Here is a 14,021-nt window from a genome sequence, read left to right on the forward strand (position 1 = left end):
AAGGTTGTAGACATGAGAAATATGACCATCATTGTTTTGAACTCGTCTGTGCAGTCCTAATACTGTCTACCTTAAAACAAGAGAATTTGTGCCGCTCATTAATTCAAGGGTGATATAGGCATCATCTATATCTATTTCTTTAAGGAGAAGGGGAGACCGTCATTAAATGGGGTAGCTAATTGTAACATTTCAGCCAAGGTGGAGGCATTATTATGTGCTACCAGGTCTTGCTGATAGTGTAATTGCCAAATTGTTAAGTTTGAAATCTCAGTCTGATGGCTCTATTTATTAACCCTTTGAACCCCCTAATATCAAAGAGCAAATTCTCCTCTCTTGTCCCCATACTTTTCTCCTAAAAGTACTGGAGAGAAGTTTTAAATATCAATTAAATTGACCTTGGGTGATCATATCCGTAATTCTCATGACCTCAGGGGTTAAATAAGCATTTATATTAGAAGGCAATATTTGATGCTGATCACTGTTAGGGCAAGAGATGATCCCACAATATTGAATGATAGTGTCTATTTTTTACAGACCGTTTGAGTACCACTGTAAAAATTCCAAGGGAAGAGACCCCTGCTGAACCGACGTCAGCTGCAGTCACACCAGGTAAAGGTCCTTCACAGCAACTGCATCTTGATGAAGAAGCGAAAGGAAAACCAAGCCTTTCAGAAACATCTTTTGACCCTATAGGTATGGGGCTTGATTTCTTTTAGATATAAATTTAGTTATCATCGCTCCATGTATTAGCTTATATGTTGGGTTTTAGTTGTATTTTAGTCTGCTCCATGGACTACCTTTTCCCTGGACTGGTCCACGGAGTTACATAAACTATAAGACTGTTCGATTGAGCGTGGTTTGAGCATGTTATCAGGAGAAAATCCAAAAGAAGAGAAGAAAGACAAAAGAAAGTCATTACTAATCTTTCTAGACAGCTAAATTTGGCGAATATGAGCTATGATGGTGTTTCGATCACACAATTGCAAACTACGTAAAGTAATAGGACTTGGTCAGTTCTATCTTCTGCAGTTGTCTCCGATGATATCATTGCGATCTGCGATAGCTATGATTCAAGCTATAAGAGAGGCATTAATGTTGTTTTTGATTTTCTACATCTACATTCTATTCTATTCTATTCTAAGTTGTTGCAGTCAAAGGTAGCATGTAACTTCCGCTTTGGATATATTCCTCTTCTTGGCCACAGAGTCCTCAAGCTGCCGTGATTTTATGGCAACACGACGGAGCCATCACCTGTTCACTGTCTAGCGCATAAGAAAACATTTTATATAAACATGGCGTGCTAATGATTTCACGTAACATTCCATGTGAGAAAGAGGTTATGGTGTAGTGGTGAGAGCACTGGCCATTCAACAGTGTTGCACGGGTTAGATTCCCGTAGTTCTATAATATATGGGTTTAGTTTGTTGTTGTCTCTCGTCCTTGCTTTGACAGTTTGTCTCCCGGTTCTGCAGTTCTCCTCCCTCCACAAGACTTTGCCTCAACGGAATCAACATTTTTGCTGATTGTCACTTATTGATGTAATCCCCCCTGCCCCGTATTCAGTGTTGAGCATTAACACACTTGGATATCACACGTGTAGACTCGTCTTCGTTCATCAACATTGTAAGGGAGAGGCGCGAATAGAACCATGTCTAAATCAGCACCACAGAGGCCTCTGTCCTGAATATTTGGTCAGGATTGTAGGTCTCAAATATTTCTTATTTCTCTCTATTACGGAAGGCACAGTGCTGTGAGGTGAAAATTACGAGACTGTCAAATATCCCAGGGTAGACTAATGTCAACCCCCCCTCCGAGACAGACAAAGAGAAAAAGTGCCCCACTAATTCCCAGGGGAATGGGTACTTAACTGATGCATTAGAAGCATGCTTAACCCTTAAGCCCTAACAGTGATCACCATCAAATTTCTCCAAGAGTAATATCAATGCACGTTCAAACCTTAAGGTCATGAGAATTAAGGATAATTTTGATCACTTAGGGTGAATTTCTTGATATTCTAATAACTTCTTCACCAGCACTTGTATAAGAAATGTTTGTGGACAAGATAAGAGAATTTGTTCTTTGATATTGGGGATTAAAGGGTTAAATCCAATGATCAATCTGGTGTAAATTCAAATGCATGTGCATACATCATGGTCACAGAGAAAGCCGCAAAAGCAAAAATGTATCTGCCAAATCAACGCTCTCAGTGTCCAAGGAATCAAGGAATGCTTTCCATTAAACTAATTATTCATGTTTTTCACATTACCACGTTCCTACCAATAGTGTAGCTCCATTGCCTACTATAATAACCACATACAAACCAAAATTCCTTGATTTGCTCTGCCAAAGAGCTGATGTTCAAAATGTCAGCTCTCTTTATTGGCCAAATTATCATGATATCAACTCGTTGGTAAAACCGATTATAATCCATCAAATATTTTCGCTCGCGCGCGATTGGTCTAAACGCCTCACGTGACCAAATATATCCCAGCTAAAGCTGGGGAATATCCGATGTTATTAAATTCTAAGCCTCGGATATAGCGTTCTGATTGGTTCACTAAATCTCGGTTATCAGCTCATTTACGGTAGTTTGACCTTATATGGAAAACGAATGCCCCAGGTGTCGCTTAGCTAAATTTTTTTTTGGCGGGAAGCGAAAGTTTTTTCGGAAATATGTAGAAAATAAAATAAAAAAAAAAAAGAAATGCCAAACAATACCATCTCAATATAACAACAATAAAAACCACAAAGTTCGGTATCACACTATTTAATGGTACGTATCTCTAAAGTTTCCTTTAAAATCTTCAAAATTGCAAGATTTTACGAGTTTTAGATCACATAACAACAACTATAACAACCGGGTACCTTTAAAAATTTCAGGATGGCTTGCAAATCCTGGCGGTAAGAGGTTAAAGCCAATGGAAGAAATTTCTCAGGAAGAGCTTTATGCCTGCCTATATGTTTTTACGCGTTTACGAGGACTTCTGGAAAAATTCATCTATGAAATCCGTACGAGCGGCGGCCGTTCGTTTCCGTCGCTTGGCACTACTCAGCAAAACATTTGCACAAAATATGCACAGTTCTCACGCTTCTCAAATAAGCTTGAAGTTTAAAAACGTGCACTGAATGCTTGTCTCAGTGAGGTTGTACCTCGTACACTTGGACTTACCTGAAGTGCTTTAAATCGTCCGCGAGGAATTCAGTTCAGCATGAAAAAAGCCGTCCTTGCCCTGATCTCTTCCTTCGCTAGGCACTACACAACAGAACATTTGCTTAAATGTGCACAACTATTACGCTTCTCGATGAGATGGAACTTCAAAAGCACTTGAATGCTAGTCTCAGAAAGGTTATAATTCGTACATTAAACGTTTCTTGAATTTTAGATGTCCGACTGTGTCCGATTTTCTTCGCTTTCGATTTTTCATTGAACTCCGTTTGCAAAGAGCTGCGGGAGTCATGTGATCATTACGTTTCGCGCGCTTTGGTCGGAGGTTGCGTCAACATCCGGTCGTTTTAATTTGAAGGAAATTTTTTCCTAAAATATAAAAATTCAGTAAACTTCAACAGCAATATCCAAACGCGGAGAATTTAATAACACAATTACTCCATTCGCGCTTGTTGGATATGAGATTAGTTATAGCCAACTCGGCGCTTCCTCGTTGGCTATTTACCGATCTCATATCCAACGCGCGCTCATGGAATTATTGTTAAATATTCCACAAGCGATATTCCGCAATTTCAAAAACTTCAAGGCGCGTCAAGTTTGCAATTAAAATTAATGTCAAGATGGGGAAACGGTTCGCAGAAGGAGAGATAAACTTGCTGGTCGATGAAGCAGTATCAGAAAACAACATACGTTCTAAACGTTTTTGACGGGTAAACTGTTCTTAAACGAAATGTCCAAATACTCAAGCTCGTTGCTACATGTTGCGAAAAAATATTTGAAGGATAGTAACTACAATAGCCTCCATTTGGCTCAGATATTTGTCCTTGGACATTATCTGCTCCTCGAAGCTCACAGTTTTCCTCGAGCTTCGCTCTCGGAAAACTGTTCGCTTCTCGGAACAGATAACGTCCGAGGACAAATATCTGAGCCAAATGGAGGCTATTGCTTATATTGTTGTTTCCGATTCCCCACGGACGCAGCACCACAGGTCCTTGCAAACTACATGTGTAATTAACCCCCGTTATCTATTTCTTGAAGCAGTCTTAACAAAATGTAGGAGATGACCTGTGACGAGATTGCATGAGGAAAAGGACGTTCTTAGTTGCATTAGTAAATGCTACCAATTCTCATGGCTACTGTAGTTGCCCTATCTTCTGTTCATTCCCATTCAACGAGGCAATCATGTAACAGAAATCTTTATGTAGCGTAGCCTCTGTTAATACCACCCAATATGGCTTACGCTCCCTAAAATTCGCTGGTCCAAGCCTTTGGAATTCCTTGCGTACATGTATAACCAATACATGTTCTCTTAGAATATTTCGTAAAACCCTTAAGACCTCTTTACTTAATTATATTACCTGCTTTGCCGCATCGCATGAAGAAATACTTTTTATAAAAAATATTTTCTTAATTCTGTCTGTAATTGTATTTTGTTTCTGGGGTCAGCCCTGCTATTTGGATGATCCCAACTCGCTCTCTATTTTGTTGCTATAATTTTACCTTCCTTAGTTGAACTCTGTTTTAGTTGCGTAAATTTAGCGTATGTCATGAAAAAAATGAGCTGAGTGGAATAAATCATTTTGTCTTGTCTTGTCCTATCTTGAGTTTGGAATCTAATTTAGTTTTTACAGACCTCCCCAGTGGTAGTGAGAAGATACCAACAGTTGAGTACACAGTTGGACAGCAGTCAGCTGCAGTCACAGAAGATACAGTTTTTACATCCCTTTCACACAAGCAACGTTGTCTTGATGAAGAAAAGAATGCTTCTGGAACAGTTTGGGAAGATGGGCCATCGACTAGACAATCTCACAGAAAAAGAAAAAGCAGTTCAGGTTCCACTCTTGACTCAGGTACAGAACCTCATTTCTGTCATAATGTACATGCATGTTAATTTATGTCATTCCATGTAATCAAAGGGTACCTTATACATTGGACAGAAGCAGTCCGGATATACAAAAGGTAAAAATTTACATTGAAAGGCGGTGGAGGATTGGTTTGGTGATGTTGCCCTAGCGTACATACGTTTATCCTAAGACAATACATACGTTTGTCCTAAGACGACCTTGACCACGGTTGTACCAGGGTCTTCGATTTGGATTGAATACTGCTTCCTACGGCTACAGTTGACTCCACCGTCCACCAACAAGCAAATTTATCTATTCGCAAAACTACTATCGGATCAGTTTTCAATGGGTGCTTGAAGTGTAACACAGATTCTGCATACAGCATTACTCTACTACTGTATGCAAGTCTAAGGCAAATTTATCTAATGGCTTGTGATTCATCAGTACCAATTTTCCCTGTGAACAAGGACAAGTGATGACCAGACTAACTAAAACTGAAACCACCCAACTTTATATGGAAAGTCTGACATCTTAGATGCTGGCATCTTAGATGCTGTGTCACAACACTCTACAGGAGTATCTTTGGACTTTTCCTATAAAAATCCCTCGAAATTCGCTTGTTTACCCACCCTACGACTTCTTACTCATATAATGTTTTAGTCAAACTTGCCAGGGTAAGTAAAAGGATCTCCACCAAGTGAAGTTCTTTGTACATTCAACATGACGCTTCGCTAAAAATGTAATTTTTGGCAACAAATTGCAATCTTTCAGTTTCCTGTTAAGATATTTATGTTTTGCGAAACACGTACGGTTGTGTGTGGAAGCATTCAAATCAGGCATGGTTACAATGCAAGTGTGTTTTGGAAATAATAAGAAAGATACTTAATATGGCCTCTTTACAAGGCAGTAGCACTCTGGGTCTTTCACAGCCTGCGAACAAGCTCTATTTGGTGAGCTGCGAGAGGATTGGTGCGCTCGCCGCTCGCGTTATATCCTCTCGCGGCTGACAGTTTTAAGAGAGCTTGCTCGCAGGCTAGGTCAATTTTCAATTCAATTGGTTTATTTTGCCATTAACCAAAAAATACAACATACAGTCGAACCTGTATTAAGCGGCACCGTATTAAGCGGTCACCCTCTATTAAGCGGTCAGTTGTCAAAGTCCCGAAAATTACTTCCCTTAATTACTGTAATCCTGACCTGTATTAAACGGTCACCTCTATTAAGCGGTCGCGGTCACCCAAAACTAAGTCCCAACGAGCTGATTTCTATTGTCTTGACCTGTTTTAAACGGTCACTTTGTAACAGGAAACTACTTAAATATGGTAAAAAATAGCGCGCCAGGCAATTGAGTTTCTAATAAGCTGCACAATCGTGGCGTTAATGTTTTACTAGTCCGTTTCAATACCATGCTCTGCTTTGTCATACCATTTTAACGCCGAACTTTCTTAACCAATTAAGTGATGTATTCTGTACAACCTGTATTAAGCGGTCACTTAGCCATTCCCCGAGGGTGACCGCTTAATACAGGTTCGACTGTAAATACATTATAGACGACACACAATATTCTTACTATTTCAATGTTCATACTTAACTATTTACAATATTAAATGTGTTTAAGGCTAGGAGGCCTATATAGAAGCCGGGGGCTTATTAACTATAGACTTCCTAGAACTATAGGATAAACCATAGAAGTTAAGGGTACTGATTGAAAATTCCAATTAATTTTTTTTTAAAAGAAGAAAAAAAAGAAAGAAAGAAAAAAAAGAAAAGGTGTGTAGCTCAACAAAGAGTCAATTTAACTTAGAAAGAAGGAATTTTTTAAGTCTTTTGCCAAACAAACTGATACTTTCACTGTTTTGAATTTCACGACTTAGCAAGGTCTTTCAGAACAAAAATATCTCTTCGTGATGAAGCCACGAAAGGTTCTAAAACTAGCGATGTCACGAAAATCTTCGATCCCTTGAAAAAAAAATCACAAAGAAGCGTCCAAACCAGATAACCTGCCTAACCATTATTACAAATGCAAGGCAGTCTGTGGCATCTCTCTAAATCATGGTAACAAAGAAACCTGAAAAGTTTGGGCAAAAATATTATACTTTTCAAATTGGCACTTCATCTTAGTCCCCACGGAAATATCGAGCACTTTTTATTCGACTAATTTGTTCGATGTACCGTGCTTCCACAAATAGGGTAACTGCACTGCTCAATACATAAACCACACACAACTTCACAATTCCATCATTTGCCTGAAGAAAAAGCTGACGTTCGAAACGTAAGCTCTCCAGTTACCTTGTCCACTCAGTTCACAAAACCAAATATTCGTTTCCACTCTCTCACCGACGCAGCACCACAGAACTTTACTTTACAAACTAACCCCATAGCTACAATTAGTTACAAATTGATGGGACACTTTCGCCAAAACCCACCCCTGGGAGTCAAATAGTCGTCCAACTCACAATACAAGGGAAATATCTAGTAAAATCCCCCTCCCTCATCCAGTGTTTTCGTACTATCTTTCGAATATGGTTCGCGCATTAAGACAACATTAGGGACCTTAAGATTTGAGTACGAGTACGACTTTGTGCTGTTTAGAGAACCGCTTTTCACACCAATATTTTTCTAGGGTCTCCTTATCTGCGGGAAGGGAAGAAGACTTCTGGAGATGGGACTGATTTGAAATTTGAAAGTCGTACTTGTACTCTGATCTGAAGGTCCCTATTGTAGGCGGGGGGGGGGGGGGGGAAGGGGTGGTGAGAAAGACTGAGCGTGGGACTTGAAATATTGCGCGTGCGCGTAAGAGTGTTTCAGTGGTTTTTACAATAAATTGTACTAAAGACATGCAATCCAATTCAGTACACGTAACATGCATAAATAATCTTGTTTAGAACGCTGATGGCATAATCAAACTCGACCTGTTTCTTCGCCAGAAATTGTTTTCTTGCACAAGCGCCTTAGCGCGATAAAAAAGCATGACCCAGCGCTATTCAGAGCACCGAATATTACGGACAGTTTCGTTTGTCCCTACGAAAAGCTCATATATTTTCGTTTAAATTAACCCGCTTAATACGGGCACCGGTTAATACGGACAACGGACACTTTCCTATCGTCAACCTCGCTTTACCGACACTGGTTATCTGCGCACTTTCTATTTTCATTGTCACAATTATATGCTAAATATAGACATTGTTCCCCGTTCAAATAATGACAGATTTTCTTTGGGATAAAACGATTTTATTACTAAAAATCAGCAGCAAAATAGCGTGACATGTTTCATCAGTCTGTCTTTCTTCCGGTGTTTGACCGTTGTACTGTAGTCCTTGATAAAGTTTTTGGCCTACACAAAAGTTTCACTTCCTTGGTCTGTACGAGACCGGTTTCGGTTAAGTTCGTCTGTAGCGAAGTTTTCGTTTATGAACTGCTCTTGTAGGCGAGCTAGTATGAATGTCGTCTTCTTAAGCAAGGTCTGGCTGTATTTATAGAATTGTGCTCTTAAGCAAGATCCAGCTGCGTCGAGTGTTCTGTAAAGAACCGTGGTTATGTAAATTAACAACATTCTTTTGGCGAAAATGCTTGACCACTTGTGGAATATCCACCACACAAAAAATTACAGGTTTCATTGTCGATTTTTACTGAAATACTATTTTGAATGGACGAATCCTCGTACTGCTGACAGTTTTCGCGAAATTTTTGATGAAACGCATATAAAGCACTCTTGTACACAAACACATTTTCCTCGGGAACGGATCAAATATCCTTCAACCACAAGTTACCAAAGCGTAATATAAGTGAGTTTGTATGGCGTTAAAATTTGATCGAACATTTTAATCTTAAAAACAACAATATTCCCTCGAAAACTTACAAAAATTACACTAAAGTCTGCGTAATTGGAGGAGAGCTTTTTCATACGTTACTGTAATTTTTGTGGGTTTTCGAGGAAATATTGTTTTATTTTCGATCGAATTTTAACGCCATACAAGGTCTTTATATTACGCTTTGGTGACCTGTCGGTCTGCACGTAGGCTAAGACAACCACTGTCTCGCACCTCGTGCTTATTAGCTGGTTGTTTGTCCACACTATACAGAGAGCTTGTATTTTATTTGTCACAACACCCTAAGTTGAAAGTCTCTCTCCTGGTCCCAGAGAGTGCTTGTAAAGATACAGACACTAGAGAGGCTAAGAGTTATGGGGTAACTGTTGTTGATGCAAACGAACGCCCAGGCCATGAACCTCTTGACTGGCTGAGCTTCCCACCTCAAGATCTTAGCATGCATGTTGTTGTTGGCCATGGTGTCAAGCTTGGTAGGCAAGGGTAGGTCATAAGAGATAATTCTACTCGGTTTCCTTACTGTAAGTAGGTGCAAGTGGTGCACACAGCTCCGGAAGACCTCAATAGGTACAAAAGCTATTCTGATCCTATTTCAAAGGGTGGAAAGAAACATCAGGATGAAGTTGATCTTCTGTGAAATGGCTGATCTGGTTGTGCCTGTTGAAACGAGGCTGGAAGATTCTTACTCTTTATATCTCCGACGATGCAAGGAGAATCAGGATATTTTCACTGTAACGCCAGGTCTTTTTGAGATGGAATATGGGGACTTAAAACAAGCTCCTAATTAGAGTGGCGAGTTCAAAGTGTTGTTATGTGGTCGTGGTCATGATGACAACTTTCAGCTGAAGGGATATGACATAGCTGTTGAATCATTAACTCATCACTTGATCAAATGCAAGCCTTATCATCTGATCTTTGTGGGTGCACCTGACGGAAAGCAGGACCAGGTAAGAGATAAACGTCTTCAACGTGGCGTCACTGAAGAGCAGTTGACTGTGCGAAAGATTGTGCAAAACAGAGAAAAGATGAAAGACTTACTGAATAAAGTTGATCTTGCCATTATGCCGTCTAGATCAGAGGGATTTGGTCTTGTTGCCTTTGAAGCCCTGTCAGCTGGTTTACCCATTCTTTTTGGTAGCAAATCAGGATTTGCGAGAGCATTAAGAACATTCCTTACGTGGATTCATGAATAGTTAACTCAAATGACCCCACCAAGTGGGCAGAAGCAACAGAAGATTGACGTGTCAAACACAGAATGCGGCTTAAAGAGATTAAAGCACTGAGAGCATCTTATGACCCGGAGTATGAAGTTGTGGACGATGGTTCATGGTATGGTTTATTTGGTCACCATGTTTGTTTGGACGTTATGAAAATTCTGTTGGGAGGTGCTTGTTGGCACATTCTTGTATTGACTCTCTTGAGATGTATGACTACTAAAATTCCATAGAAAATATTATCCTTTCATATTCGAAGCTGTGGTGGCTTAAATTTGTAGCACTTAGTTTCCAGAATTTGTATCAGCCAACCGTCCTGTTTTAATTGGACTTGTCCTGATTAGCAAAATCAGAACTTACCGATTTTCAATAGAAAACAACATGGAACTGAAAATATTTTGTTTCTCTGGCGCGGGTGTGTGTGTGGGTGGGTTTGATTTAGTTAGTTTGGTAGGCATGCAGAATGAAGCCCCATAACATTGTTTATGTTTATTTGTCTAGTGGTACACTTGTCGTCACTTTCAGCAAAATAAATTTAATGCATTAGATGGGTACCATGTTTGCAACCTTTTTTGTTTCCTTGCTTCCAGAGCCCTCTAGCAGGCAGCCTGCAATGCAAGATGTCTTTGGACAGCACCCAGCTGTAAACTTGCCCGAGACTGAGCCTCATTTAACTAAGCAACCTTCTGAAGAAAGTACAGTGACCTTGAGCACAATGACTGCTAAGGCGCCAGTGAAGAGAAGCCTCTCAGATTCCAATACTGACCATGGTACAGTTGTTTCAATTTACATATACATTTGACATTTAAGCTGTTGCTACGTGTTTATAAGTACAGTTAAACCTCCCATAATATCGTGCCCACTAACAAAGTAACAGCCGGGGGTTGGTCGCTCACTTGCCTATGGTACTTGATTCAACTCGCGACTTGAAGTAACTCAAGTCTGAAGAAGGACGGTTCAGCGTTTCGAAACGTAACCTCAGAAAATCCCACTGAAACACACATTTGAGGTTTTAGCTTGTTTGATAAAATTTTGGTATTTTTTGGCCGCTGATGAGAGATGCATGATTCCTTATGGTGGTGACAAAGTGAAGTTCAAGTGTGTCAAAATTTTGTTGTCTTAGGACAGCCTCATGAATATTCTGCTTAACTTTTTCTACTCATAAAAACATCCTGATGAACAGATTTTAACATAAACATAACTGAAAAAGGTCCCTAAACGGAGTGTTATTACAAGGAAACATGGTTGTGAATTGTGAGATGTGCTTAGTCAGGTGTACGTTATCGAATGATTCATTTGGTCCATTAAGGTGGATTTCTACTGTCGCTTAAACTTTGGCTTTGCGAACGTCAGTAAAGTTCAAGCCTGGTTTCCATATGCACGTAACAACGTCGTAAACAGTCGCAAAGGGTTTGCGATAGCCCTATTTCAAATACCTTCACTTATTACGATTGTGTTTGCGATTCTGTTTTCCATATGCGTGATTGCTTTACCCAACCTCATCTCGTGACATCGTGAAAAAGGGCACGAAAATCAAAGATGGCGCTTGTAATTAGAAGGTTTTTGCGTCGTGCTCAACGTCTTCTTCCTCTTGAGGCCGCTTCCTTTCAAGCATTGGCCTTATTGTTGTGTTTAAAATCCTTAGATTTTCTGTCATTTATGGCGGGGGTATTCCTTTATGTTATTCATCAAATTCTGACACTGTTTTGAGGAGTATCCTCGTCATTGGCACAATCATACTCGGACGCCATTTTCATTACTTATACTTGCCTCTGATTCGTCAAAACGTGTCACGTTCACTTCTCAAACACATTAATAATCCATGAAGAGAAAACAAGGAAATCACTACCGTGAAGGAGGTTTGAAAATGTGATCTTAATTATCATAAAATTTTGTGAACTTTTGCTTCGAATTTCTCCAAGAATTATCAATAGTTTGAGAAGCTATATCAAACACTCGAAAGAGTGTTTCCTCCTATTTCCAAACACCTCGAAGTTGGTTAAAACAACTCGGCTGCGCCTCGTTTTTCCAACCTACTTCTCGGTGTTTGGAAATCGGAGGAAACACTCTTCCTCGTGTTTGATCTATTACATAAAAATCGTAAAACAATCGGAAACAGTTTACGATTGTATTTCCTTGTCGATGTTTCCTCGCTTTTGCGCTGTTAAGACGTTCCGCAATCATTTCAGACATCGCTTCTTAAACTTAACGTAATCGTAACGCCAATTAAATTCACGTCCATACACACATGAAATTTACGCGACAGCATTGAGAATTCAGCTTTGCTGTAGTACGGCCAATTTTGTTGCCCAATCTTGACTGCTAAGATCTTTTTTAATAAATGCATTAATTTGACTATAATTTTTGTTCCTTTGTAGGGTTTCATCTGGTTTTAAGAAATGTATCTGTTTGAAAATCACTATCAATTTTACCCCTACCTCAATTTCTCATTCAAATTTTATGGATTTTTGCAGGAAATTCTGGTAAATTGCCAAGAGTTGAGCCACTTGTTAAACAGCAGTCAGCTGCAGTCACACCACACGCAGTTCATGGACCTCTGTGTTCAGAGCAACAATCTCCACCTGGAGAAGAAAAGGGAGTTTCTGAAACGTTATCCCTGAGAGAAGTTGAAGGTAAGTGAAGAATTTCAGAAACTACTTCTATCTTAGCATAGAATTTACCCAATGATTAGTTTTTTGACATGCAATGTATAAAGGGCTCAGAAAAAAAAAACTACAGCTGTATAACTTTTTTTTTATCATTTCTAACCCTTATTGGTTTAAAGAACAATTTCAGTGGTGCAGTTCATTTTCAAATACATGAACTAGGATACGTTTTGTTTATGCCACGAAATGGGTTTGATTGGTGAATCAAGTTTTAACTTCTAAGATACTTTTATTTTTTATTTTTTAGGTACTATGTCACTGAAGCTTAAAGTCACGACACAAAATCTCGATGAAGAGCAACAAAAGATATTTAGTGAGCATTTCAAACAGCACATAGATCTGTATATGCACTACAATACAGTTTGTCCAAGCAATCAGCCAGACGAAGGAGTAATTGGTTTTTTTAAGCAACTAGAAGACATTCACAATGCACTTGTAAAGGCATTCAAACTTGGCTGTTTGGAAATTACTGTCCAATGTCCTACTCTGGAAAGCCTTGAGAGTCTGTGGAGTGACTATCGCTTTGGTCACCTGAATGAAGTAGCTGAGCGGTTCCTGGTCACCGACGAACTTAAACAAAAGTTGAACGTAGAAACTGTGAAATTAACGACAACGATATCAGAAGAGAGCTATTTCATCTGCAAGAAGGCAATCATGGAAATGTCACGTAAGTTTTTAAAAAAAAGAGGGTCAAAACATTTGAAAATGGGGCAATTACTTTGGTGGCCGCTCCTTGTTATCATTACCGAAGACGCTTTGGTATAGGTGATCTTAAAAGCTTTAAAAGTATGAGAAGCGAGTGTCAAATGTGAACATGGTAAATGACCGAGATTGCCATAAGTCTCCCAATAGCTTACATCGGACCGGTGTCAAGATGGTAACAGGTTTGATTCCCGTCGGGGACACAGAATTTTTTGTCCCACGCTTGTTTCATGATAATCAATCAGCGGTCAATCAATCAATCAATCAATCAATCAATCAATCAATCAATCAACCAATCAATCGATCAAACAATCAATCAATCAATCAATCAATAAATCAGTTCTTCTATATACACGATTAGTAATTAAGTATAAGATTATGCTGAAGGGGTCGTGTATTTACTTAAAAGTAAAAGTGACTTAGGGAATAATAAGGTTAAGCCTTCATACATCGGTAATTAAAATATTTTCTTATGACAAATTCAAAATCAAAATTGAAACTGATGATGGAATTTAGAATCTGTTGTCATAGATCATGGTAGAGATTGGGCACACCAAAGTTAAGTTCCTTAAGGAGAACAATTTTCTTTGCCCTTCGATAAT

At 39.2% G+C, this 14,021-nt stretch overlaps 2 protein-coding genes across 4 annotated transcripts in view; both read left to right on the forward strand.

The window, feature by feature from the left end:
* Positions 1-14,021, forward strand: part of LOC146455539 (uncharacterized) — a 362,351-nt gene that overhangs the window by 39,788 nt on the left and 308,542 nt on the right. The window lies entirely within an intron of this gene.
* The window catches only part of LOC146455540 (uncharacterized), a 58,342-nt gene that overhangs the window by 37,554 nt on the left and 6,767 nt on the right, over positions 1-14,021 (forward strand). The window contains exons 4-8 of the mRNA XM_085094282.1: positions 535-693; positions 4,798-5,016; positions 10,642-10,821; positions 12,526-12,684; positions 12,965-13,384. Of these exons, the coding sequence (XP_084950408.1) occupies positions 535-693; positions 4,798-5,016; positions 10,642-10,821; positions 12,526-12,684; positions 12,965-13,384 (1,137 nt within the window). The remainder of the gene's footprint in view (positions 1-534; positions 694-4,797; positions 5,017-10,641; positions 10,822-12,525; positions 12,685-12,964; positions 13,385-14,021) is intronic.

Source organism: Pavona decussata, unplaced genomic scaffold, assembly GCF_977016875.1.
Source record: "Pavona decussata unplaced genomic scaffold, jaPavDecu1.1 SCAFFOLD_273, whole genome shotgun sequence".
Taxonomy (NCBI): domain Eukaryota; kingdom Metazoa; phylum Cnidaria; class Anthozoa; order Scleractinia; family Agariciidae; genus Pavona; species Pavona decussata.